Source organism: Ambystoma mexicanum, chromosome 10 (genome assembly GCF_040938575.1).
Source record: "Ambystoma mexicanum isolate Mex_15411 chromosome 10, UKY_AmexF1_1, whole genome shotgun sequence".
In the NCBI taxonomy this organism is placed as follows: Eukaryota; Metazoa; Chordata; class Amphibia; order Caudata; family Ambystomatidae; genus Ambystoma; species Ambystoma mexicanum.
In genome coordinates, this window is record NC_090932.1 from 1234324523 (window position 1) to 1234348271 (window position 23749).

The 23749-nt window shown below is 44.3% G+C and overlaps 1 protein-coding gene across 2 annotated transcripts in view; it reads left to right on the plus strand.

The window, feature by feature from the left end:
• Positions 1-23749, plus strand: part of NOS1 (nitric oxide synthase 1) — an 833905-nt gene that overhangs the window by 798137 nt on the left and 12019 nt on the right. For both annotated transcript variants that reach the window (XM_069619207.1, XM_069619208.1), the window contains exons 25-27: positions 9486-9607; positions 11570-11718; positions 18121-18315. In XM_069619207.1, the coding sequence (XP_069475308.1) occupies positions 9486-9607; positions 11570-11718; positions 18121-18315 (466 nt within the window). The remainder of the gene's footprint in view (positions 1-9485; positions 9608-11569; positions 11719-18120; positions 18316-23749) is intronic.

The following is a 23749-nucleotide window of genomic DNA, read 5'->3' on the forward strand; positions in this document are numbered from 1 at the left end:
GATGTTTTACTGAAAAAAACACCCCAAAAAATCAATGAATTTGATTTTCTTTCTATTTGGGGGGTTTCCCCCCAAACCACCTGTTTTCCTATGATTTTAACTTCACCTCATCCCCTTTCCCAATCGTTTTACCCCCTTATCTGACCCCCCCATATATATTTTCTTTAATATCAGTGATTTTGTCAGTGTTTTTGTTTCAGTAAAACCTGCCTCTCTGAATTTGGTTCATTAAAATCCCTGGATACCGATTGATCATGTCTACACCATGGTACATGGGGCATGAGTACAGTTCAATGGCTGGTCTTCAGGCAGCTGCACCATGGTGTCTGCATGTGTGTTTGGCATGGCAGCAATGGCATCAGTGTTTCAAAGGTGTGCATGCCTAAGAGTGCTGCCTCCTTTGTATGACCAGGCATCAGGCCCAGAGGTGAAGGTGCTAGCTTGCGCTCTGGCCACACTTGAGAGACCCAGGATATGAGAGACCCCAAAAATCTCTACACCGGATATGTCCTCCTTTTTCAGTGACTCATTCTTGGATGGGTGGGGGACTTGAGTGTCCCCATGCTTCTTTCTGGCGTGTCTTTCTGTAGATCAAGGTCCTCTCCTTCTCGTTCCCAACTCTGCGGGAGACCCCTCATCTGGGTCTCGGGGACCAAGGTGTGCTGACCAATTAGGACTGGAAAGTGGCAAAAGTTAGAAAGTTTAGAGCTCAGTGATACCAGAATAAGCCCAAGAGCTTCCAGGAGGGGCTGGGCGCCTGAACTTCTATATAGGTTGGGTATGAGCTAGAGAGGGGGATGGAGAGAAAAGGAACCCTCTCACTACCATGGCACCTTCTTTATCGATGGACAGCCTATGCCTCTTGGGTGCCTCTAGAGCTGAATCAGCTCTGTCGTTTGCTGGGCACAGAATGCCTTGCGGCTGGCAAGCACTGCAACTGGGCATCTCCGTTCACCCTGTCGCCTGGCTTACCCTTTTAACCTACTACCACTCTTGAACACCAGACCAAGATGGTCGCCACATGCACATGACACATCAATGCCTCAAAAACATGGTAACTGTCCATATAAATCCACCTTCTAGCCGTGTGCTGGGGTAACATGCCCAAGCAACGTCTTCCTCAACACTAAGTTATGGTGTGCCACCCTTCATTCTTCTGGCAAGCCACAGCCCCGGCATCACTAGCTGCACTAGAATAGAGCAACTGCAGGAATCCCTGCACTTCTCTTGATAGTGGTCTATCTCTTAACTAATTCTTCAGGTACCAGAATTTGGCCTCCAAGTCCTCCAGTGAATATGCCCCACAAACGTCCAATTTTCTACATTCCCCTTCTTACATCCTGTCCCCATTCTCTGGTCAGTGTCAAAGGTGGCCCCTGTGCCTTGTCATAAATGTCCCTTACCCCAATTTGTTCTGTCTCTTTCCCTACCTTTACCGGTTCTCTTTGCATGGTTTGGAATGTGGCCTCCAGTCCTTCCTGTCGATAGCCTTTGCACTCTTACTTTTTTCTCTCTTCCTCTTCCTTGATCGTGTCATCATCCTCTGGTCTGATACCGAATGTGGCCTCCAGGCCTTGTTTTGAAAATCCATTGCAGCTATGTTGTCCTCTTTGTCCTCCACTACCTCCTCCCCAACCTGTTATGTGTCAGAAAATAGCCTCCAGACCTTGCTGCTTAAGTCCCCGACACCTTTTCTTGTTTCTCTCTCCTGCCCCTTCTCACATCCTCCCCATCCTATCGCTAGGAACGTGAAAAAAGCCTCCAGACCTTGCTTCTTAAGTCCCCGACGCCTTTTCTTGTTTCTCTCTCTCGCCCCCTTCTCAGATCCTCCCCATTCTATGGTTAGGAGCTGGAAAAATAGCCTCCAGACCTTTCTGCTAAAGTCCTTAACACCTTTTCTTGTTTCTCTCTCCTGCACCCTTCTCACCTTCTCCCCATCCTATGGCTAGGAACTGGAATATGGCATCCAGTCCTTGCTGTAAATGTCCCTAGCGCCCATTCTATTTTCTGTGTTTGCTTTTCTTGCCCCCTCCCCTTCCTCTGTTTAGGCACTGCAGTACTGCCGCCAGGCCAAGCGGTAAATGTCCTGGCCTTCTCTTTTCACTGCTATGATTTTATTTTGACCCTGTACTACTTTATAAAGCAACATATAAATAATCAATCAACACCAGGATCTGGACTTGCAGTCCTATTTAGCTCCAGAAAGTGCCTTGCTCCTCAAGATGATGTTATGGGTCATGTGGACTGGCTTCTGAGCTTGTATCTCCTGCTCTTCCGCCTCCCTCATTTGAATTTAAATGATGTGTTATCTGTTTTGGTTCATAAACGTTTTAAGCAAATAACAACTACTTGCATTAAAATGGCTACATGGACATCACTTGCCTTTTTCTAAGGTCATTGGCTAGTAAACTACACTATCTATGCTGCTCTAGCACTGCCCTCTGCTGAACCTTTCACTCTTTACCGAAGGACAACGTTGTTCTTGGCTATCATCCCTTATATGGTCTAAAACATGTTTTAAGATTCTCCCATAAGCTATGAATTCCTCCCGATGCTGTCCCAAAACCTATTTGGCGTACTTGGAAGACTTGTTCCAACTTGAAGGTCAGGCAGTCTCATTCTGTCTGGATTGCACTAAGCCCTTACAATCTTCAAATGGGCTTTTTGTTGCAAATGGGTGCTTGGCGCGATTCTGTTGCCTGCTAGGTGGCATCTGGTGCCATGGAGTTCTACAGCATTGAAGGAGCTCCTCCTTCGGACGATATTCGGCCAGTTGCAAAGGTACAAATGCGCTCTGTATGTTGTCTTGACACATGGAAGCAAGCATTGGCAGGGAGATGACTTGGACAGAGACTAGCAAACATTGACAGGGAGATGACTTGGACAGAGACTAGCAAACATTGACAGGGAGATGACTTGGACAGAGACTAGCGAGCATTGACAGGGAGATGACTTGGACAGAGACTAGCGAGCATTGACAGGGAGATGGCCTGGACAGAGACTACTGATCAAAGTGCGTGCATTGGTGAACATGATTTCTCTGTTTGCACACATCTAGTGTTACAACTCTGCTTCTAATTAATAACACATGCCAGTGAGGATTATGTGGCTCTCTATTTGGGTTAGAGTAGATTTTCTCGGGACATATTGCGTGCCTTAGTTTACGCAGAGTGTAGAGTGGTTGGGGTTTATCGGTTGTAGGTCAAAGGTTCCAAAACAAAAGGCTCGAATGCCTTTTTATGGGTTCCCCCCCAACCCCACGTTTTCTTTTTATAAATAACTTTTTATGTACACTAAACTTAAAAAATATATAAATAAATAAAATTGGATTCGAACAAAAAGTCGTTTGATCCTTTTGATTCGATCCTTTGACCGGACACCGGTATTTATTCTCTCTGTTGGGACCTTACTGATGTTTTGTGAGCTTTAATTTCAAAAGTTTCGAAGTTGCTACTGCTCTGTTTGATACCGTAAAATTCTCTCAGCAGTACATTTAGTTTTTCTGGCAATGTCCATCTCGCCATGAAAGACTTGAAATGAAGAGTTTCTAATCTTATAAACTATTGTTCTAAGAAGCAATACTTTCCATACTGTGAGTGTGTGCATTTTAAATTTGTTATTTAACCAATCTTTTTAGTGATACATTTCTTTGCTGGTCCCCTTCCATATATGAAGAATATCATTATTAAATCTGGTCCATAACATGTTTTTGCCAGTTCTTTAGATATGTTCTGGCAGTAATTCGCCAATGGATACATTGGCAAATAAAGACAATGGCTGCCCCATGTTTGTGCACATTATTTGTTTATAGAATGTATCAATAAACAAGAACCTATTACTTTTCTAAATATATATATAAGTTATAATTTTAATTATTTTAATTTATTTCTGCGAAGAAGCTTGCACATTAGTTTTGGTTTGCATCCAAGCCTGTTTATGGTCAATTGACTATATAAAGTGACAACCTCTTCTATTGCTGATATACATGGTGGATTCCATACTATATTTTGCATTTTCCTTAGCACGCGCATAGCATCCTGGCTAAATAAAATGACAACACCCAATGTGGCCGAAACGTATCTGAGGATGCTTGTTGTCTCGTGCACAAGGATTGTGACCTAGCAGTTCCGGCTGGACTGCCCCTTTTGGGGTGGGACCAAGCCTGATTGCATTTTTGTATCTCTGTATTCTCTGCAAGTTGGCAGTAGATGTACCCCTTATAAGGTTAAATGCAAATACAAGGGACAAAAAGTTTGTTTTTAATTGGTTTATAGTCGAGAATGAATTCTCACGTTTAAAGGGGTGAATTGAGTGGTTTGCAATGCGAGAAATGTCGGCAGTGGGATAGAAGTTGATACATCTGCTCTTTGGCTGAGGCTTCTTGATGAGTGGTATCATAATTGCATATTTGATCCACTGGGGAAGGAGCCTTTCTCGAAGGATCTTTTGATGATGATGATGAGTTTCCGGGATATCAGAAACAAGAATAGAGATGGTTGCAGGGCAGGGTTACGCCCGAGAGCCCAAATGAACAACGTATTTGCTTGTTTTAGATATAAATTCAGGAAAAGGGGTCAAAGGTGAAGGGCAACTTGGAAAGTCAGTGATTTGGGGTGCATGGTGGGACATATTTAAATGTCCCAAGGCCTAGTAGCACCATTTATTGTTGGTTATCCTCCTCTGTTCCCCTCCCCCTTAGTCTTGTGGTGCATAGAAACACTTTCTGCTGTATAGGTGCCTTCCAAATGTTCAATCAAGAAATAAACATTGGTACTGGCGCTTTATCAGGCTTACATCAGACATTTCAGACTTTTCTGGATAAGTCATGGCATTGTTCCAAAGCTCTCGAAAGGTGTATTTTGTTCAGAGATCCCATTTTGTTTAATTCATTAGGGGTTCAAAGGTATTAAAGAGCAAGATGGTGCTGCTTGCAGAATTGTTGATGACCTGGGTGTGATAAGATTGATTGCTTCGTGCAGATGGTGTTTTAAGGCCCCTCTGCTGCATACAATGTTTCTCTATTCAAGCGGTTTACAGATGCTTCTGGCTTCTAGGATGATGGGGTGAACCATTTATTTAGATTGCGGAAGAGAACGAATGATGGGTTTAACGATTCTGGGTGTACACAGGGAAATTGAGTCGAAGACTGAAACCTTCATTCAGAAGAGCATTCAGTATTTGCACAAGGCAGGGCCCTAACAATACAGGTCAAAAGCTGTAACACCAGGTCGGAATAGTAGAAGATGGGACCATAGATGTCGATCTGCCGGCTTGCCTTGTTTTTACAGATGAGATTTTCAGTTTGTTTTTTAGCAATTAACTGAAGGCAATCACCCAGTCTCTCATAAGCTCCATACAAAGTTTGAAGCAGGGAGATAGATTGTGTTCAACATTTCCAAGGTGAAGTATTATCAGAGTTTTATCTGCATACATGTAATAGGTCATTTCAAAGCGGCAAAGCCATGGATTACATCTGCCAGTGCTTTCATATACAGATTGAACAGAAGTGGGCATAGGGAAGGACCCTGCAGTAGTCCACATGCGATGGCCTTCTCAACCAATTGAAAGTAAGATTTGACCCAATCACAGGCCCCTATCTCGCAGACCCATCTTAAAGAGACGCTCCAAAAGGATGTCATGGTCCACAGTGTCAAATTTTGCAGAGAGTTGTAGGAGGGTGAGAGTGCATATTCCCCTGTGTCTATCCAGACTTAAAGATCAGACAGTGCTGCTAATACTATAGAATCCATATTTCGTAATAACCAAAAGCCTACCTGTCAGGGCGTCTGGCAGTTTCAGAAAGTCTGTAACTGAGATGTTACCAGTGCCTCCCGGAGCTTAGAAGCTTAGAAGCTGCAAGATGGGGTGGGAATTTTCCAAGGATATGGGGTGCAGGTTAGGCTTTTTACACAGAGGAGTGAGTGCTGCCGTTTAGGAGGGTCGGGGACTATTCCAACTAAAGGAGTAGATTATAATTCAGAATCAATCTGCTATTAAGCTTGATCAGAGTTCCTCTAGGAGTCTGGTAGAGCAGGAGTCATAAGGAGATTTAGTGGGTCACCACTCAGCCATAGGTCTTAGAAATTACATATCTGCCACCTGTGCCAGAGTCTAACATTTTTGCAAGAACCAAACAGATATCATTGTTTGCACAGAGGTGGTCCAGATCCCCATCGGACCAGGTGGTAACAGCACCAGAGCCCATCGTTAATGGCCTTGCTCTGTCAGGCTCTGAGCCGTGACCAACTCGTTAGAACTCAGGTGAAGTTTAAGGTCCTCTGTACGGTTCACCGCGCTATCCACTCCGTGGGTGCTAAGTTTCTTCAGTCGAAGTTATCTCTCTACCCACCAAAGAGAGATCTTCGGTCGACTAACCAGCTTCTGCTGACTGTTCCGCGGTTCCAACACTCACATGTGGAAGGCAGATCCTTTTCGGTGCTGGCGCCGATTTTGTGGAATGCCCTGCCCCTGCATGTCTGGAGCATCCAGTCCTCTTCTACTTTTCGCAAGCAGCTTCGAACTTGTTTGTTCTAACTTGGGACGTTCCCTCTCCTCTCTGGTGGTTTTTCCATCATCAGCACCCTGATGCTTTTGGGTCTGTGCCGCGCTTTATAAATTACCATACAATACAATCGGATCGGGTGTTATTTCTATTATTGGATTTGTTTGGTCCTGTTTTGTAGGGTAACATTAAATAGCTCAGCTCCCGATAGAGCATTTGTTTGGTTGTTACATGCCAGGAGACCGAGGTTCCCTTCACTATGGGCTGTGAATTTGCACATGCTTTACGGTATGTTGCCAAGAGCCAATCTGCAGAGGAAGCCAATTAAAAAGTATTAACATGCGGGAATGTCAGCTAGATATTAAAAATATGTCTAACATTCTGGGCCTCTTCGGGTCGTTGGCCACCAGAGCCTCCAAACGTATAGCATTACTCTCTGACGGCAAGTCTGCTATCGAGAAGATTGGCCTCGATGGCATCAGCTTTTTCAAGCGGCATATACTTGTGAATTACAGAAGCAACTATCGAAGAGCAGAACTGTTCTGACATTTGGAACATTGAGCCATTGATATACTTGCAACAATAACTTGGTTGTCTGAACTTAAGTCAGCCTGACCCAAGTCCAATGTGTGGCGGGAAGTGCCCCAGTCCAAGATGGCTGAGTCACGAACCAGTAATAAATTACGATGTCCGTTGTGCTTTTTGGGCCCCGGCTGATGACACTGAACTCCCGCATAGGCTAGAGCCACTGGCAGTTGTAGTGCAGTGAGAGTGTGTCTGCTGTAAGCAGTGTTGAATAGCAATTAAGGATATGTTGTATGCCTAGTGGTCCGAATACAGCAGAGCTCTAACTGCAATCAGAGAGGAATAGTCCCAGTCATATGCATTTTAAAATTACACAATACTCTTACAATAAAACCTCCCATAAATCTACAGAAAAACAGGCTAGTAGCAAATGACTTAGAAATACCATGTAACACTAATCGTAACACCTGGCACTAAAAACAACTGTGCTAGTATAATAAATAGAGCATCTACAGTTAGAGGTTATCAATGCCTTTAATATAGCCTTATCGACTGAGGGTGGGGTTGTTATCGAGGGATAATAACCCACCACCAGGTTATTGGCAAAGTGTCATTATCCCATGCAATAATGATCTCTCCTGAGGCATATTTTGGGAAGGAGGTGCAGAAGTTTCAGGCCCCTCAGCGATTTCGCAAAATGCGATTGTAGAAGGAGAATGGAGGGGGGAGGGGAGTCACCCATAGAAGTTGATTGTAGTAGAAATATAGCAGATTTCAATGGTAGCATAATGTGTATAATGAAACTCCATTTTAAAAGGTAGATGCCATTTGGAAGTTGAGTCCTAGTGCTACGACTATGCTTGCATCCTCAGTTAGTCCAGAGGGTTAGAAGGGTGGATGCGTGTTCTTTGCTCCCAGCCCAGCCGCCCTGCAGAAGGTTCATTGCTTGAAGACACACACACAGCCTCTTCCTAAGCTTTATCAGTAGAACATGTAACTCAGAAAGAATGTGCCCTGCAAGGCCACGAGAGGGCCAGGATGGATCATTGAAGAGGTATCACACAAGAAGGGAGGTGAGGGCTTTAGGCCTTCGCCAGTTCAAATGTATAAGTTATAGTGGCCCGAGACCCCCAAGCCCCTGACACAAACATTCCAGTACCCCAACCAGCCCAAGACCCCTGGCCGTAAGGCTGTAAAGTGATCAATCGATCAAGAAGATCGGAGAACAGGGGCAGTCAGCCCCCACTAGTGGACTGTGTGATTTGTGTTGCGAGGTGCCTGGGGGTAAAGTAACACATTTATGGCATGGGTGGGAAGGACGTGGAGATCTTGACGTGTCTGGGAAAGGAGCTGGGGTAGGAAGTTATTGTGACCTCTAAAGTAGCCACCTCGCTCATGTCATTGGTAACAGGTGCACTGTAGATTTAGGAGTAAATGTTTTGAAAACCCAAATCCCAATGAATGTTTTTCTATCTGATGACGACAGAAGAAGATCCCCATGTGGAAGAAGATGAACAGAAGATGCTGGGACCAATTGCCTGGTATGCCCTATAGAGCAGGCTATATGTGCATAGGGTCGCACCAACCAGCTCCCTAGATTTGCAACCTATGTGATGTACATCACTGATGACGCTGAACTCCCGCATAGGCTAGAGCCACTGGGAGTTGTGCAGTTCGAGTGTGTCTGCTTATGCTGTTTTTGCCAGAGCGCTCCGTGGCAGCAGAGTTGTTTGCTGGCGCGCATTTGTCTTTTTTATGAGAATAAGTTTTGTTCTCGTTGCAAGAGGTGTGCTGGGCCTTTTTGCTTAGTGGGTTGTATTTTGTCTGGTGTGAGCATTGGCGGGTTTCTCTACACCTACAAAGCTATTAGCATATGGTGGCAGTAGAAAAACATGTGTTGGCGTTTTGGTATTGAAATAAAACATTTTACTTACATTGTGAGTAAAATAAATAGACAAACTGAATTAGTAAATTAAATGTGGTTTTATTCTGTAGTATTTTAATAAAATGTTGCTTCGTAAATATTTTAATTGGAACTTGGTTTAGCTGGAACAGGTTGCACATGAACATGCATCAGGTGTCATTTAAAAGTAAACCGTTTCTCTATAAGAAATTTAAAGCATTTTCCAATGTTTTAGCTTTCTCTTTTGTGTGTTAAACATCATGTTGCACCAAAAAAGGGCCTTTTTATAGAGGAAGTGTCTTGTAGAAAACAATCTTGTCTGGAATTTGGATTATTGTTTCCCTGTCTGCTTCTGATGACAGGATGTTCAGAATGCAGTCAATGCCAGTAGTTATTGACTGCTCTCTGAACATTGTGATTAGCTGGGGGGGGGGGCATTAATTATCTCCATATGCTAATGCAAAGAATAGACCTTGAAGTGCTGTCATTGCCTCTCTAGTCCATTGCTTCACTTGCAGAAATCCTTTTCCTGAATATCTATTTCGCTTTATCCAGGGCGGCCAGCTTCCACATGCCAAAAGACCCACATGTTCCCTGCATCCTAATTGGTCCAGGTACTGGAATCGCACCATTTCGGAGTTTTTGGGAGCAGCGACTCTTTGACATACAGCACAAAGGTGGGTGCACGCTTGATTGAGAAGAAAGCTAGACTACTTTCACAAAATGGCCCCTATGGCATAGCAAAGAATGGGGCATATGTTTACTTACCTTCACCTCCTCCCTCTGGAACGGCCTCCCTTCCCCTCTCTGACTTAAGCCAGATCTTCTAAAGTCCTGGAAACTTTCCAAGACTTTCCTTTTCTCCTCTTCCTTCCCTCTCCCCCTCGCGTGCTAACTCCCCCTCTGCTGCTGCAACTGGGGACTGGTCCCTTCAGAGTCATACAGGGTCCAGACCAACCCCCACCAGCCCCCCTGCATCCTTTACCAGCACTTGCCTTCGGACTCCCTTTCACGGGCTAGCCCAACTTGGTCCTCCCTGCCCGACGCACTTATCCTTCCTTTCCCCCTTTTCCCCTGGCACTTGCCACCTTGGCCCGCCCAGCCCTTCCCTGCCCCCTTCCCTGGTGCACTCCAGTCCTGCACTTCTCCCTCTACCCTCTCACCCCCTGCACTTACCACTTTCTCAAGCACTTGCATGGTAGGATTCCTAAGGCTGGCCAATATAACCATTTTTTGTTCTACGTTCATGATTCCCTTGTTCCGCCCGCCACCCCCCTACCCACCTCCACCACCTCAATCTTGTCTTGTGGTGCCTGGAAACACTTGTGTATAGGCGCCATACAAATGTCCAATAAATACATGAAATTCCCCTCTCTTATGCTGAGCATTAAGACCTAACATGGAAAAGGGTTGCGGCATCAACACTAGCCAGTGGAATACAAACACTGATTTTCTAGAGCAGTGTGTGTTAATTATTAATATGTGAATACCCTCTGAGAAGGCAAACCTCCACTGTCAAGGTTTCCAGTTCTAGATATTACTAAGGTTCATGACATCTACTTGGTAACAGACATCAACAGCACATAATCATATTTGTTAGATCTATCATCATGAGTTGATCTAAAGTTTTTACATGGATGATGTATGCAGTAGTCTACTGTTCTTATCTTCAGCCTGAGAAGTAGCATTAGCAGAATTCCCTATTCAAAGATGGCGGCGCTATTTACAGAGCAGTGCAGTTACCATGTTCTCGACAGAGTGGCAAACTGTTTAGAACACGTGTTACATTAGCAAAAAAGCAGGGCATGGTGAGAAAGCATGTTGCAGCCAATTTAGATTCTCAGGGATAATCTGATCTATCGCATAGAACAAAATCCAAGATCACAATGCAATGAATTAAAACCCAACAATGAATTGCATAATAGCTAGTTCATGTACAACCCTGTAGCTTTGTTGGCTGGAGTAGGATTTGCCTCATGTGACATTAAATCGACACCACACCGCAGATATAGCGATCCGGGGGCTCTTACTTTCAAAGGTGCTCCGATCAGCTGGACAAAATCTGTTCTGCTTATGGTAAAGGAGATCGTTAGAGAAAGAAGATTCTTAATAAATCTTGTTTTAAAACTGTGCCTTTGCCCTAGTCATGCTTGTTCCGTAATGTTGCGTTGCTTTCCATGTTCACTTCCTGAATGATTACCTCAGGTCTTTCACTCTTCTCTCTGCAGACATGTATAGATTTACTTCAGCTTCACTTGCAGATAAATGTTCTCTTTCAGTGTAGTTATTTTGTTTTGGGTTCTTCTTAATTGTGTTTCCTAGAGGTGGACTAGCCTCCGGGGGTCTTTTAGTAAGGTCCACCACTGATTATGTAAAGAACCCCCCCATGTAGCTTCAATATATTGGATTTTATTTTCTCTGCATATCCTGAACCATTCATTTCGCTTGGCTCTCGAGACTGAGGTTTGAAGACTCCATAACATGTTTTCCTCAAAGGCTTGTGGTTTTGAAAGGTAAATAGGTAGGTTGACATATGACTGCATCTGCCCGACCCGAGCCCTTCTTGTCTTTCAAACGTTTGCCTGATCACGTCCATAAGCACCCATATATTTAATGAAACTCTCTCTTTTTGCCCACAGGGATGAAACCATGTCCCATGATCCTGGTCTTCGGATGCCGGGAATCCAAGATCGATCACATTTACAAAGAGGAGGCCATTCTTGCAAAAAACAAAGGAGTGTTTAAGGAGTTGTACACAGCCTACTCCCGGGAGCCGGACAAACCAAAGGTGAAAAGCCACCCTCCACTGGTTACAATTTAATGTGCTCTGTGGTTGGATTTAGGGCCACAGGATCCATGTGTGATATCGCATGGTGGGGACTGGGACACATCCTATGATTTTGGAATCAAGTGCAGTTTTTGAAGTTAACAAATGTTTTCAGAGCTGTCAGAAATGTCTGGTTGGTATAGGATGTGCAAACACTGCATCTTCCAAACACACCAGCGAGTGTGTTAGTAGTAACAGCAAGTGATTACTCATAGTAATCCGGTAGAGATCTTTTAACTAGTTTTATGTAAATGGTCACTACGATTGCAACCTTTAACAGTGCGAGCAATGGGGTCTCGTTCAAATTATATGTTCTTATGTGATGCAATGGATATTTCTTCCACTGTGATCAATGTTGTTACCACGGTTGCCATAACGGGTGGAATCTCATTCAAGTTACATGTAAATTGGTGTCATGAGGAATGTCTTATGTAGCCGATGTAATGAAATCCCTTGACTATAAATCCTAGTAGACACTATGCAAGATGTCTCTCATAGTCTAAGCAACAGAATCCTCTTTTGCTGCATTGTGATGTCCATGCGCTCTCTGACTCGGTTAGGCTGGTCACCACAACGAACCCCATCATTTTGGAGGCCCACAAACACGTTTTAGTTGTTTCAGCTGACAGAGTCTGGCCAACATCCATTGAAGTTGTCGTGTCCTCTAACCATGCAGAGTGGATTCAAGACTTACACATATACCTTGGCAGAGTTGGCTGCACTGCCTTAATTGTACTTCCAAGAGTTTCAGTAGCACTTCTTATTCAGAAAACGTAAAAATCTTACATGCCAGGTCTCAATCGTATTTCCCTGTCGTGAATTCTAGAAAGAGACAGCGGGCCTGTTCACTGGTCGATGAGATCATTAACTTTAGGGTGCTACACCCAAAACATAACGCAATTCGCAACGTGTTAGCATTTTTTCTAACTTAAATTTGATTTGGTTTTCATATTTCTTATCAAAAATTTTTTTTTTAACAGCTTCACTTATCATGTTAATTGTATGGCGACATTGTGCGTAGCAGCCACGACATAAATTATGCGTAGCAGTCACAGCATGTACATATTTCGATCAACCGTGATCGTCATCAGGTGGCTGGGAGGAGCCTGCAGAGCTGTGCTTTGTTTTCCGTTGTGTGTCATCATTTTAAATGTTCTTGGACGTACGTCATAATGTTTGTGTAACACAGAGCGCGTGCAAATTGAAAAGTGAAGTGAGTGAATAGTCTGACAGCTGACTGGAATCTGTCCACGTTCGTAAAGGCATTTCTCCACAGAAAAGAAAGCACAGCTCTGCAGGCTCTTCCATCCACCTGATGACGATCACGGTTGATCGAAATATGTACATGCTGTGACTGCTACGCATAATGTCGCCATAGAATTAACATGATGTTAAGTGAAGCTGTCAGGGGCGTTCGTGGGGGGCCGAGGGGGCTATAGCCCCGGGCCTTCTGGTTGTAGCTCTGGATAGAAGCTCAGGGGCCACAACCAAAAGGCTATCCAACCCCGAGACCCGACAGTCCCGACATTAGCATAGCCCTAGATTTATTCCAGACCTAGCAACACCCCGGAAGCTGTTCAAAAGAATGTTTTGACAACAATATCATGAAAATCAAATTAAAGAAAAAATAGAAGAAATACTAACACGTTGTGAATTGTTCTATTTTGGATGTAGCACCCTAAAGTTAATGGTCTCTTGGAGCAGTGGACATGCACACTGCCGTCATTGTTACCAGCTTTCAGTCCATATCTCGGTTGTGTAGCAGGGACTAAAATGATTGAAGGTATTCTGCAAGACTGATGTATGCAACTGTTTGTCACAAGTGTGGTTTTTGTGGCATAGGCCAAGGCACTCGATGATTGATGTCAGTGACTTGATATAGATTACGACTAATCATTTTGTGGCCCTCCAGATGTTTTGGACTACAAGCCCAAATAAGCAGCTAATCAATTACGCACGAGAAAATGTAGGACCCTGGGAACATTTCAGAAGGTCCTGGATTTCTGGGCAACACAGCTGTTATGATAACTCTCATCGGAGGCCATTTTGAAATGAGTGGAGTGGAAAATGAAAACTTAAAAGGAAGGTGTAGTGCTTGTATGTCTTCATGTTGCCCTCCAGCTCATTTGTATCCCCTTCCAAGGCATAGGAGGGGCACAAAGTGGAGTTTGCATGTCTGATGTGTGCCTTACTCTGTCTTCGGAAGTGCATGACATTTTACGCCTGCATGAGATTTGCATGCAGGAGTATAACACATGGATTCTTAAGGAATCTGCCTCAGATTAGCACCTGATAATCAGCAGGAGCATTCCATAGGAATCCGTTAGGAAAAGAACCTGAAAAGTGTAATTTACAGGCATTGTTTACTTTTTTGCAAAACGAGGATGAAAAATTGAACAGTAAATGCGATTTCGCCTGGTTTTACTCTTCAGTTTTCCAGTAAACCTTGTAGGGGAGTTCCCTTTGTAAAAAATGCAAATTGCATGCAGGGCATACTAACATTTGCACGTATGTGCTGCTGGGTGGCCTGCATGCAATTTTAATTACTCACAAAGCGACTTGTAATTGTGAAGAGTAAATCGAGGCGAAATCATCTTTACTCTTCATTTTTACTCTCTGCTTTGTGAAAAAGTCGCTCCCTTCAAATGACGCTTTGCAGCTGGTGCTTTATAATGGATTCCTATGGAAGCCACCTGCATTTAGACCTGGTAAATAGTAAGGCGTAATTTATAGGAATTCAGTGGTTTTCCGCCTTCATGAAAATCTCATGGAGGCGTAAAATCTGGGGATGTCCCAAGAGGTAGGAGGAAAGCAAAGCAGAGCTACTAACTCCACTTTGCTTCTCTCCAAAGCCTTGGAAACGGGGTAGGGCTTTAAATGGGAGCAAAAAGCATGACCTCCAATTTATATACCTACATTCAATGTACCGCCCATCAGAAATGATCGCCAAAATGTTTAAATTGCATGCAAAGTACTCAACAGCACATACGTGCTAACGTTTGTGGTCCCCTGAATGCAATTTCCATTTGATATAAATCAATTTAATTAGCCATTTTGCAAAAACCAATATCATAAGATGCTTATGGTAAATGTATTTAAAGCTGCCAGGAGACTATAATTTCCCAAATATGATCAGCCTTGGATTGCAGTACTGTTTTAACAAACTCATTGGGCGGCTTCGCTGCCTTACCGATCGCCACACACAAGGACTCAGAAATTGAATTCCTCTCTAGCTTTTTCTGACTAGGAGTAGTAGATTTTCTGGCAACAATTACATTGTGTAGCTCATTGGCCGCACATTGCAGTACTTAAGAGTCACAACCATGCCAGGTTTTCAGGAAAACCGCTGACTGTGTAAATAACACTATATTCACTCACTTCAGATGTTTTTTTGTGTACATCTCCTGAAACCTTAGAGTGGATTTGGCTTTTGAGGAGTGGACTTGGAGGCTGCTGTTACAGAAGAATGGGAGATTTGAAACTGACCCAAAGATGTCTGAATTAGTGGGCCCAAAAGAGGATTCACGTGAAGTGGGGCATAGGGTTGCTATGGGGACTTGTAAGCAGAAACATCAGAAGAGCGAGTTGTTGACAATCATTGTGACTTACACTCAACATCTTCTGTGCATTGTCATTCCCTCAAGAACACGCAGTCTACACTAGAGAGGACCGTAATGACCTCTTCATCCACGACCAGTTGTGCGCAAGTGAGGTTCTCATTTTGTTTCCTGACCCTCTTTAGCGGTTCCTCCATTAGTGTCCCAGAAAGCGATTTGTCCTTCTGTGGCCGGTCAGTGGTTACCCAAATAGTCCCTCCAAGGTTGCACTGTTTCTTTCTGCCCCTTTTGTTCTGTGTGAAAACAGCTTTTTGAAAGAAATCTTTCTCAATGAGGTCATGTGAAAAATTATTTTTTTTAAAAAAATGTCCAGCATCCCTCCGGTAACACACTGCCTACAACCTTTTCCTGTCGCCCTTCCTCAATGTTATTTTAACCCTTCTCTCTTTGTTCACTATTTTTTAGGTTGATGTAATTGATGAAGATGGTATTGAGGAAAGCATTTTTCAGAAAGCATTTTCACAGTATACCTGGTTAGAAATTGTCTGACTGGAAACTGTTAACTGTGATTTTCTGTCCTGCCCCTTGATGTAGATGGTCTTATTAGTATCTTGGTTAGCAATTTTCCTTCCTCACCTCCTTTGCAATTTCCAAATAATATTACAGATTGTGATTTTTCTTCCTGTTCCTCATTACTGATTGCAGAATAGTGCTGCAGAATTTTACTTTCTTACTTGCCAATCCTTTGCGATTGCCTGGTAATTCCAGAAAAGTGTGATTGTCCTACTTGGTGCTGGTGTGGGACTAGTTTAAAATACTGCAGATAGGATTGACTTTCACCCCCGTCTCTCATTAGCGAATCTCTCATAAGTATCCCAGATTTGTATTTTCCTTACTGAAATCAGAAATTGCCTCAGTAATAACACATATTGTGATTTTCCTTCCTGCCTCTTGTTAGCAAATTCCTGATCAGTACACCAGGTTGTTTTTCTCTCGTCATTAGAGAGACTCTGATTAATGTATCTGATTATCTTAATCGTACTTTTCCTCCTACACCTGGTTAACCATTTTCTGAACAGTGTTGCTGATTTCTTTTTCCCTCCTGCCCTCATTATTAATTATCACTTCAGTATCAAAGAGTGTGACTTTCCCTCCCGCCCTTCATTAGAGATTGCCTTATTCACGCCCAGGCAGGGTGATCCAACCAATCAGGTGGCTGGACTAGCAGGCGAGAATACATAATCGCCACCCACTGTCCCAGCCACTGGAGGCCCTTTCCCAGGCTGGCACTTTATTTCTTTTTTTTTTTTCTTCTAGCCTTGTGCTTTGGTCCCTCAGCTCCCCCCATCTGGCCGCTGCCACTGAACATTTTGGAACATGTTTTCAATGGCTGCCGTCATCTGTAAAGGGATGTAGTCCCTTTTCCATTTCAATGGCGGCGGCCATTTTTTTGCATTCTTTTTCTCTGGCGGGCGATTGGGCTTGCGATGAGCTGATCTCCCGTCAGATGGGGAAAAAAAGAAAACTATCCGCACCCTGGTAAATCCCGGGATGCAAATAGCTTTCACACCCTGGCTGGGGGGCAGACATGGGCTTTAAAGGCCCACAGCCTGAGTTGAGGCCCTCGCTTCACTCAGGCCTACCAAAGCGCGGGCTGGTGGGCCGTTAAAGCCCATGGACGCTCCCCAGCCGGGGCGTGAATGCTATAATAGTCCGGTAGATTGTGATTTTCCTTCCCACTGTTCATAATTGAGTGTCTCACTAGCACCTAAGATTGTAACTAGCATTTGAGCTCCACATTAGCGATTGGATGAACAGTATGAGAGATTTTGATGTTACTTCCTGTCCTCAATAGCTATCGTCTTCTTAGTATCTAAGATTGTGACTTTACTTTGTCCATCTCAGTAGCGATTTCATGAGCAGTGCGCAACATTTCAGTTTACCTTCCTGCCCCAGGCTTATGATAGTCTCATTAAAGTAGTCAAGATTGATAATTTGCTTGCTGTCCCAGATTTGTGCTTGCTAGTAAGTAGCCTATATTGTGATTTTTCCCTCCTGCCCTAGTACAATGGCAGATTGTGACTACCCCTCATGACGATTGCCTGATATTGACTGATTAATGTCTCAGGTTTTTGTCTACTACCCGTATAGCATTGGAGAGGCTGGACACTGGATGGAGGAACGAGCAATGCTTCCCAATTGTGGGGATTTTATTTACACATTTTTATACTTGTTGGCATTTATTATCAGAACTGATAAAAAAAAATCTAAGGTGAATGAAGAGACAAGCTCTTGTAAAAACAAGGCAAAATGATGCTTTTTTCTGTCATTTGGGATACCCAAAACATGATCTTCCATAGGGTAGAAGTTAATATGCAATACGAGTAGCAGTTCTTATATAGTAAGAGGTCAGCTGAAAATGATTCTGTGAGGCTGGGCGTCTCTGATGTCATAAGATGTGTTATATCATGCTGGCAATGAACTAATGGGTGCTGTGGGGCATGTATCTTTTTCCACTAATGATATCCTTGGGAATTGGATGTAAATTATAAAGCGCTGTGAGTGATGTCCCGTATCATGAGCTGTCAATTCTCATTGGGGAGTTATTTCTCAGCAAGAAATTGGTCGTGCTATTGAGGAAATAAATGCGGTCTCTTTTTGCTGACTTCAGAAAATGCTGTGAGTGGATTGAGACACCTCAGGGTTCACACAGCATGTTCTGTGCGGCAGGCCTGCTGCTCCATTGACCGCGCGATGAAGCCTCCAGCCTGGCTATGTTAACATATGCCTCCTTTCTCCCCTCCAGAAATACGTGCAGGACGTGCTGCGGGAGCAGCTCTCTGAGGTGGTGTACAAGGCGGTCAAAGATCAAGGGGGGCACATCTATGTCTGCGGGGATGTCACCATGGCGGGCGACGTCTTGAAGAGCATACAGCACATCATGAAGCAGCGGGGCAACCTGTCCGTGGAGGAGGCGGGGGCATTCATCAGCAAACTGAGGGTATGTGTCCCAAGGACTGCTATCATGTTTCTTTTCAGCCCCATTTAAGTGCGGTCCTGCATTTGCGATTACTAAAGTACTTTAGTGGAGCATATGGTCGCTTAACAAAAATATTGGAAGGTATACCCTGCACAGGAAATATGTGAATCTCTGGCCTACGTGATTTTCCGTCGGCCATTATGCCCCAGTGCTGAAACACAAACACCCATACCCTCGCTCACACACATACAGTGTGATATAATGCCCTTTGGAAATGCAGAAGTGGGCGTCCCTGAGCAGCCTCGCTGGCTGGGTCAGCAACTCTGCTGCCATTCTGTTGCATCGCAAACATCACCGTTTGCCCCCAGGCTTGGGGGCAGTGATGGTGCACATGTGGAATGCACTGCGTTCGGAATGCAGTATGTTGGAATAAGAGGAGCCACCACTTCTTACTTTCCATGGATGCTTGCAACCAAGCTAAGAAGCAGGTACTCTGTGTGTGTTGGATGCACATCTTTGTAATGTAATAGGTGTGTCCAGGGAGTGCCCCACTTGGGCCACCACAGTGAAGAGTCTGGACACGCCGCTGGCCAGATTCGTACAAAATTATCTCAGTAGAGACTGATTTTTGGCACACACAGAATACGCACAATTAAGACAGTGCCTTTCAAAACATTACCTAATTGTAAGGTATCAGTAATCATATTTCATAGTCCTAACCTACTTAACAAGCATTGCCAAAGGAAACAAGTTTTTTTCCTTTGTGTATGCATGGGATAGGCATTTGCCAGGTACTACCATGGCAACGGGAGATGAACATTGTGGGTACCTGGGCTTGTGATGGAAGTGCCTGGCAAACACCTATCTAATAGATACCAAAGAGCAAAGCTTTTGCCTTTACCAGTACTGATGCTTCAACCCGCTGTTGTTGTGTATTACATATGAGGACAAATAAACTACACGTTTCTAAATGCATAGAGCTGTTGGCTGTAAAGCCAGAACTAGCTCAAGTGCTTTCATGGTTAATAGCCAAGTTTGTTTTCTACACAAAAGGATGGTTTGGTGTTGTGGCAAAATAAAGGAACTACATTCTTGGAACTCTAAAACATGAGAAAAACAACCTTCGAAAGCTATGTGTTTCACACTAAGTAGTTGAGTAAATCTTTAATACGATGTTTATATATTTAACCACTAGCTACAGACACTATTATGGAAGTGTGGAAGATAGGTTTCATGAGCTGTTAACACTCATGGATTTGCATTACATTTGTCATTAAATGTTAGGTCATTCCTATGTCCATTTCCATTCTTTTGACAATTGTGGATAACTTGTTTATATGGATATACATTTAAATGTATTTTATGATGTTATGGTGTGAATGTAATAAATATTTTTATGCTATTATGATGGTTTTGATAAATATTAAAATATGATGTTTATAATCAGCCTACATGACTGAGCCTCTTCCCTCTCCACACTCAGAATTAATTGTGATTTATAACTCTTGTACTTACCCGTGTGACCATTGGCTGTTTAGCCACACTTGCATGGGTTGCATGCGCAAATGTGTGTAAGGATCCAAGTAAATGCACGACGTCATCATACCTAACAGTCACATGGCCTTACGTACCATCACCTCGCGACCAGCTACATACTGAGGGATTTGAAACAGCATGTTTTGAAACCTCTCGTTGGAGGGGAAAACAAGACTGCCTTCTGTCTGAATAAGAACCCCTACAAACTGCTTGACTTGGCTGGGGTCGAGGCTGTATTTCTTCTCGTTTATGGAGAAGCACAGACTGAATAAAAGGTCGAACGTCCTTTGAGTATTTGCTAGGCATGTTTCGTAGGAGTCCACTATTATGAGCCAGTCGTCGAGGTAAGGATAAACTGGGATGGATTGCCTGCGCAGGTGAGCCGCTGCCACTGCCAGTACCTTCGTAAATACCCTTGGGGCTGAGGCAATGCCGACAGGAAGGACTTTGAACTGATAGTGCTTGCCCTCTATCATGAACCTTAGGCTGTGTCCCAACAACATTGAAATATGCATCTTTCATGTCCAATGTTGCCATGTAAACCACCTTCATGAGAAGAGGAATTACTTCTTGCAGCGTCACCATATGAAACATTTGAGGTTTGACAAACTTGTTCGCTGGGCGCAAGTATAGAACAGGGCGCATGGTTAGATCCTTTTTAGGTACAAGGAAGTATACTGAATAAATACCCTTGTTTACCTGTAGAACGGGGACGACTTTGATAGTGCCCTTTTCCTGCAGGATCTTGACCTCCTGTAGTAGGATCTTGAGGTGCTCCGGTGTCAGGCAACTGGATCTTGGAGGTCTGTACCAAGGTGGCCGGCTGAACTTGATACAGTACCCATGGGTGACAGTCTTCAGCACCCACTGGTCCGATGTGATCCCCTCCCATGCAGGAATGATGTTACGCTTCCCCTGACCGGGGAGGCATGGGAGGGGGCCCGGGTTCGAGAGTAATTTTTGACCAGAGGCCAGGGAGCCTCTAGGGGTGGAATTATGACCCCTTCGCTTTCCCCAACGTTGTCCTCTGGGAGGATAAGAACTGGGGGTGTTAGAACCTTGTCCCGAAGACCAATTGTTCCCTGAGCCATTCTCATTATGTGGGGAACGTTGATAGGATTGCCCGTGAAAGGACCGACAAGAACTTCCCCCTCTTTGTTGAAAAGGTCTTTGAGTAATCTGGTTCAAAGATATGAGGGTCTCATGTTCCTTTTTTGTGGTCTCTAGCGGCTCGTCAACTGCCTTTCCAAACAGATTGGAATCTTCCACAGGTCTGTTATATGACGCTTGAGGCTCAGGTTTGAACCTGGAGTTCCTCAACCAGGTATGGCGCTTTAAAAGGGTACCTTGTGCCAGGGTACAACAAGCTATTTCAGCAGCATCCAAGGTATACTTGAGGATGTTGTGATTGACTTGTTTGCCCTCCAACACGATTGCTAATAGGCGAGAGCGCACTGGTTCTGTGACTTCCTGCAGACCCTCCTGCAGTAGGTTCCACTGGACATCCGAATAACTAGCCAAGAGTGTGGTATTATTTGCTATGCGCATGGAGTAAGCCGCAGCAGTGGTCATTCTTTTTCCCAAAGCATATACATTTTTACACTCTTTGTCTGGTGGCAACTCACCTATAGACAAGGAGACCCCCGCCCTCTTCCTCGTCGTTGTGACCACCAGAGAATCTGGTGTGGCATGACCCCTGATATATAGGGGATCGTTTGGGAAGGGTTGAAAAAGTTTCTCCACCCTAGGATTAACAGCTCTGGTTTGAGAGGGTGTCAATAAAGAGGGGGTGATGCGCCTCTTGATGGAATTGAGAAGGGGAATAGCTTGGCTAGCCGGAGGCTTTTCTTTTGAAACGTCCGACACAAAATCTGAGTCCACCACTGCCTCCTGCATGGCTATTTGGAAGTGCTCAGCCACTTTCCTAAGAATGGCATTAAACGCCATTTGGTCGTCCACAGGGGAGGCCTGACGCAGAGGGGGAGACGAGGGAGAGTCAAGGCAAATGGCATCTGGGTCCAGGGTAGGGGTCGGGGATAGCCAAGGTGGGTTCTCACCAACTGGTTGGTCAATTCCCCAATCCGAGGATCATCGAAAAGGTCATCCTCCTGTTCATATGGGTCAAGAGGAACCTTTTCAAGGTCTGATAGGTCGAAGACCTCCTCATGGAGAGGGTCTGAGGTCCTCTGGTATTTAGTTATTGTGGGTAAATCATAAGTGATCTCCTCACAAGGCCTTTTTGGAGTGAACCTCTCCGAAAAATCTACAATAATTTCTAGCCTGTTCATACAACCCTCATAAATCTACCTAGTCCATGTTGATGACCCATAGATATCTAAAGGGGGAAAGGGTTCCTCTAGAGGATCCTGTATCCTAGAACGTCGAGATTTTTCACTGAGAGTCGTAGACAAAGGCTGGGGACTCTCTGTAAAGTCCTGCCGCTCTTTCGGGCGTTCTGGCGTCTCTTTTGATGTATTCCTGGGCCAATCTCGCCCTTCCGGGCATCCTGATATGTCTTTTGATGTATCTTTGTGTTTACCAGCCGCCTGTCACGCTTCACTCACCTGCTGCATATGGTAGCAGGAGCCCATATGCCTTTAGAACGACAGCAAGACCGTTCTACAACAAGTGGAGTCTATTTTCCAAACTCCCCACGAAACGCCACTGCATTTCAGCTCCTAAGGTCACATGACCACTCTGAGCATCAGTCACATGCTTCGGCACGTATTTAGGTCCTTTCCTCTAAGCGCCAAGCGCTTCTGATTGTTGCTGTTACCTTGTTACTCGTTGGCGGTCGGATTACGTTCGGACCGCGTCTAGCCTGATTTCCTTAGGCATTCTGGTTCCAATCCATTTCCGGACCTTCGTTCATGAGAAGGAAGTCCAAAGACAATTCCACCTCGCGGAATTCACCTGCAGTTCTCTGCGTTTCCTTGCAGAGTTGCCTCGTGGAATTCGCCTGCAGTTCTCTGCATTTCCTCGTGGAGATGCCTCGCGGAAGACGCCTGCAGTTGTCCGCGCCCCCTCGCTGAGTTGTGCTACCTATCGGTGGACCGCGAACCCTCGCGGAGGTGTTGTCTGACCGCCCCTCGCGCAGGTGTTGTCTGTCTGCTCCAATCCGGGGTTGCTTCTATTCAGTACCGGATGGTTTCTACAGTAAGTCAAGTACCTAACATATGTCTGTTCCTGTGTGCTGACGTTACTTTCAAAGTGGAGGAAGTGACTCTATAACTTCCATTATTACTAAACTCTTCAGTTCTATCCCGGTTGGGAATGATTCTTTTCAAGTAACATTAAGGGTGAATGTTATTGACTGTGTGAAGATTGAGAGGCCAGAATCTTAATTTCTAAAAAGTTACAAAGGGTGTTAACAAACTTTCAATCCAGAGGATTTGCCGACTACCCTTGCTGGAGATGCCAGGATTGTTTTGGGTTTTGTTTTGTGCACAGAACTAAGGACGCTAACCTGAGTGCACCTACCCGGCTCTAGACCGACCCTCGTTCTGTCCGGGATAAGTTTCCTACTAACCTTCGTTTCCTTGTCATTGTTTTTTATTTTGGAATCATTTGGAGCTTCTGTTCGCCTCAACTCTACAAACTACTCCTACAGGTTAGTGTAGCGATAGTGGGATCTTAAAGAGGAATTAAATCATATAGTTAATTACCTCATTTATTTTTTTGTATACAGATTGGAGAGTGTGCCTTGTTACTCACCCTTTCAATTGATTCCTCGCTCTGACCGTGTTTAATTATCGGACAGTGGGTGAAATCAAGGGAAGGTTTTTGCTTTGAGGATACTAAAGTGAAGGTCAAGAAGAAGATTTCAGAGTCATACTGTATCATTTCATGCTATTCCACCTGTATCCTTTTTGGTGTATTACTTGGTCAAGTTGATTCAAGGGTAGCATTTCAGAATCAG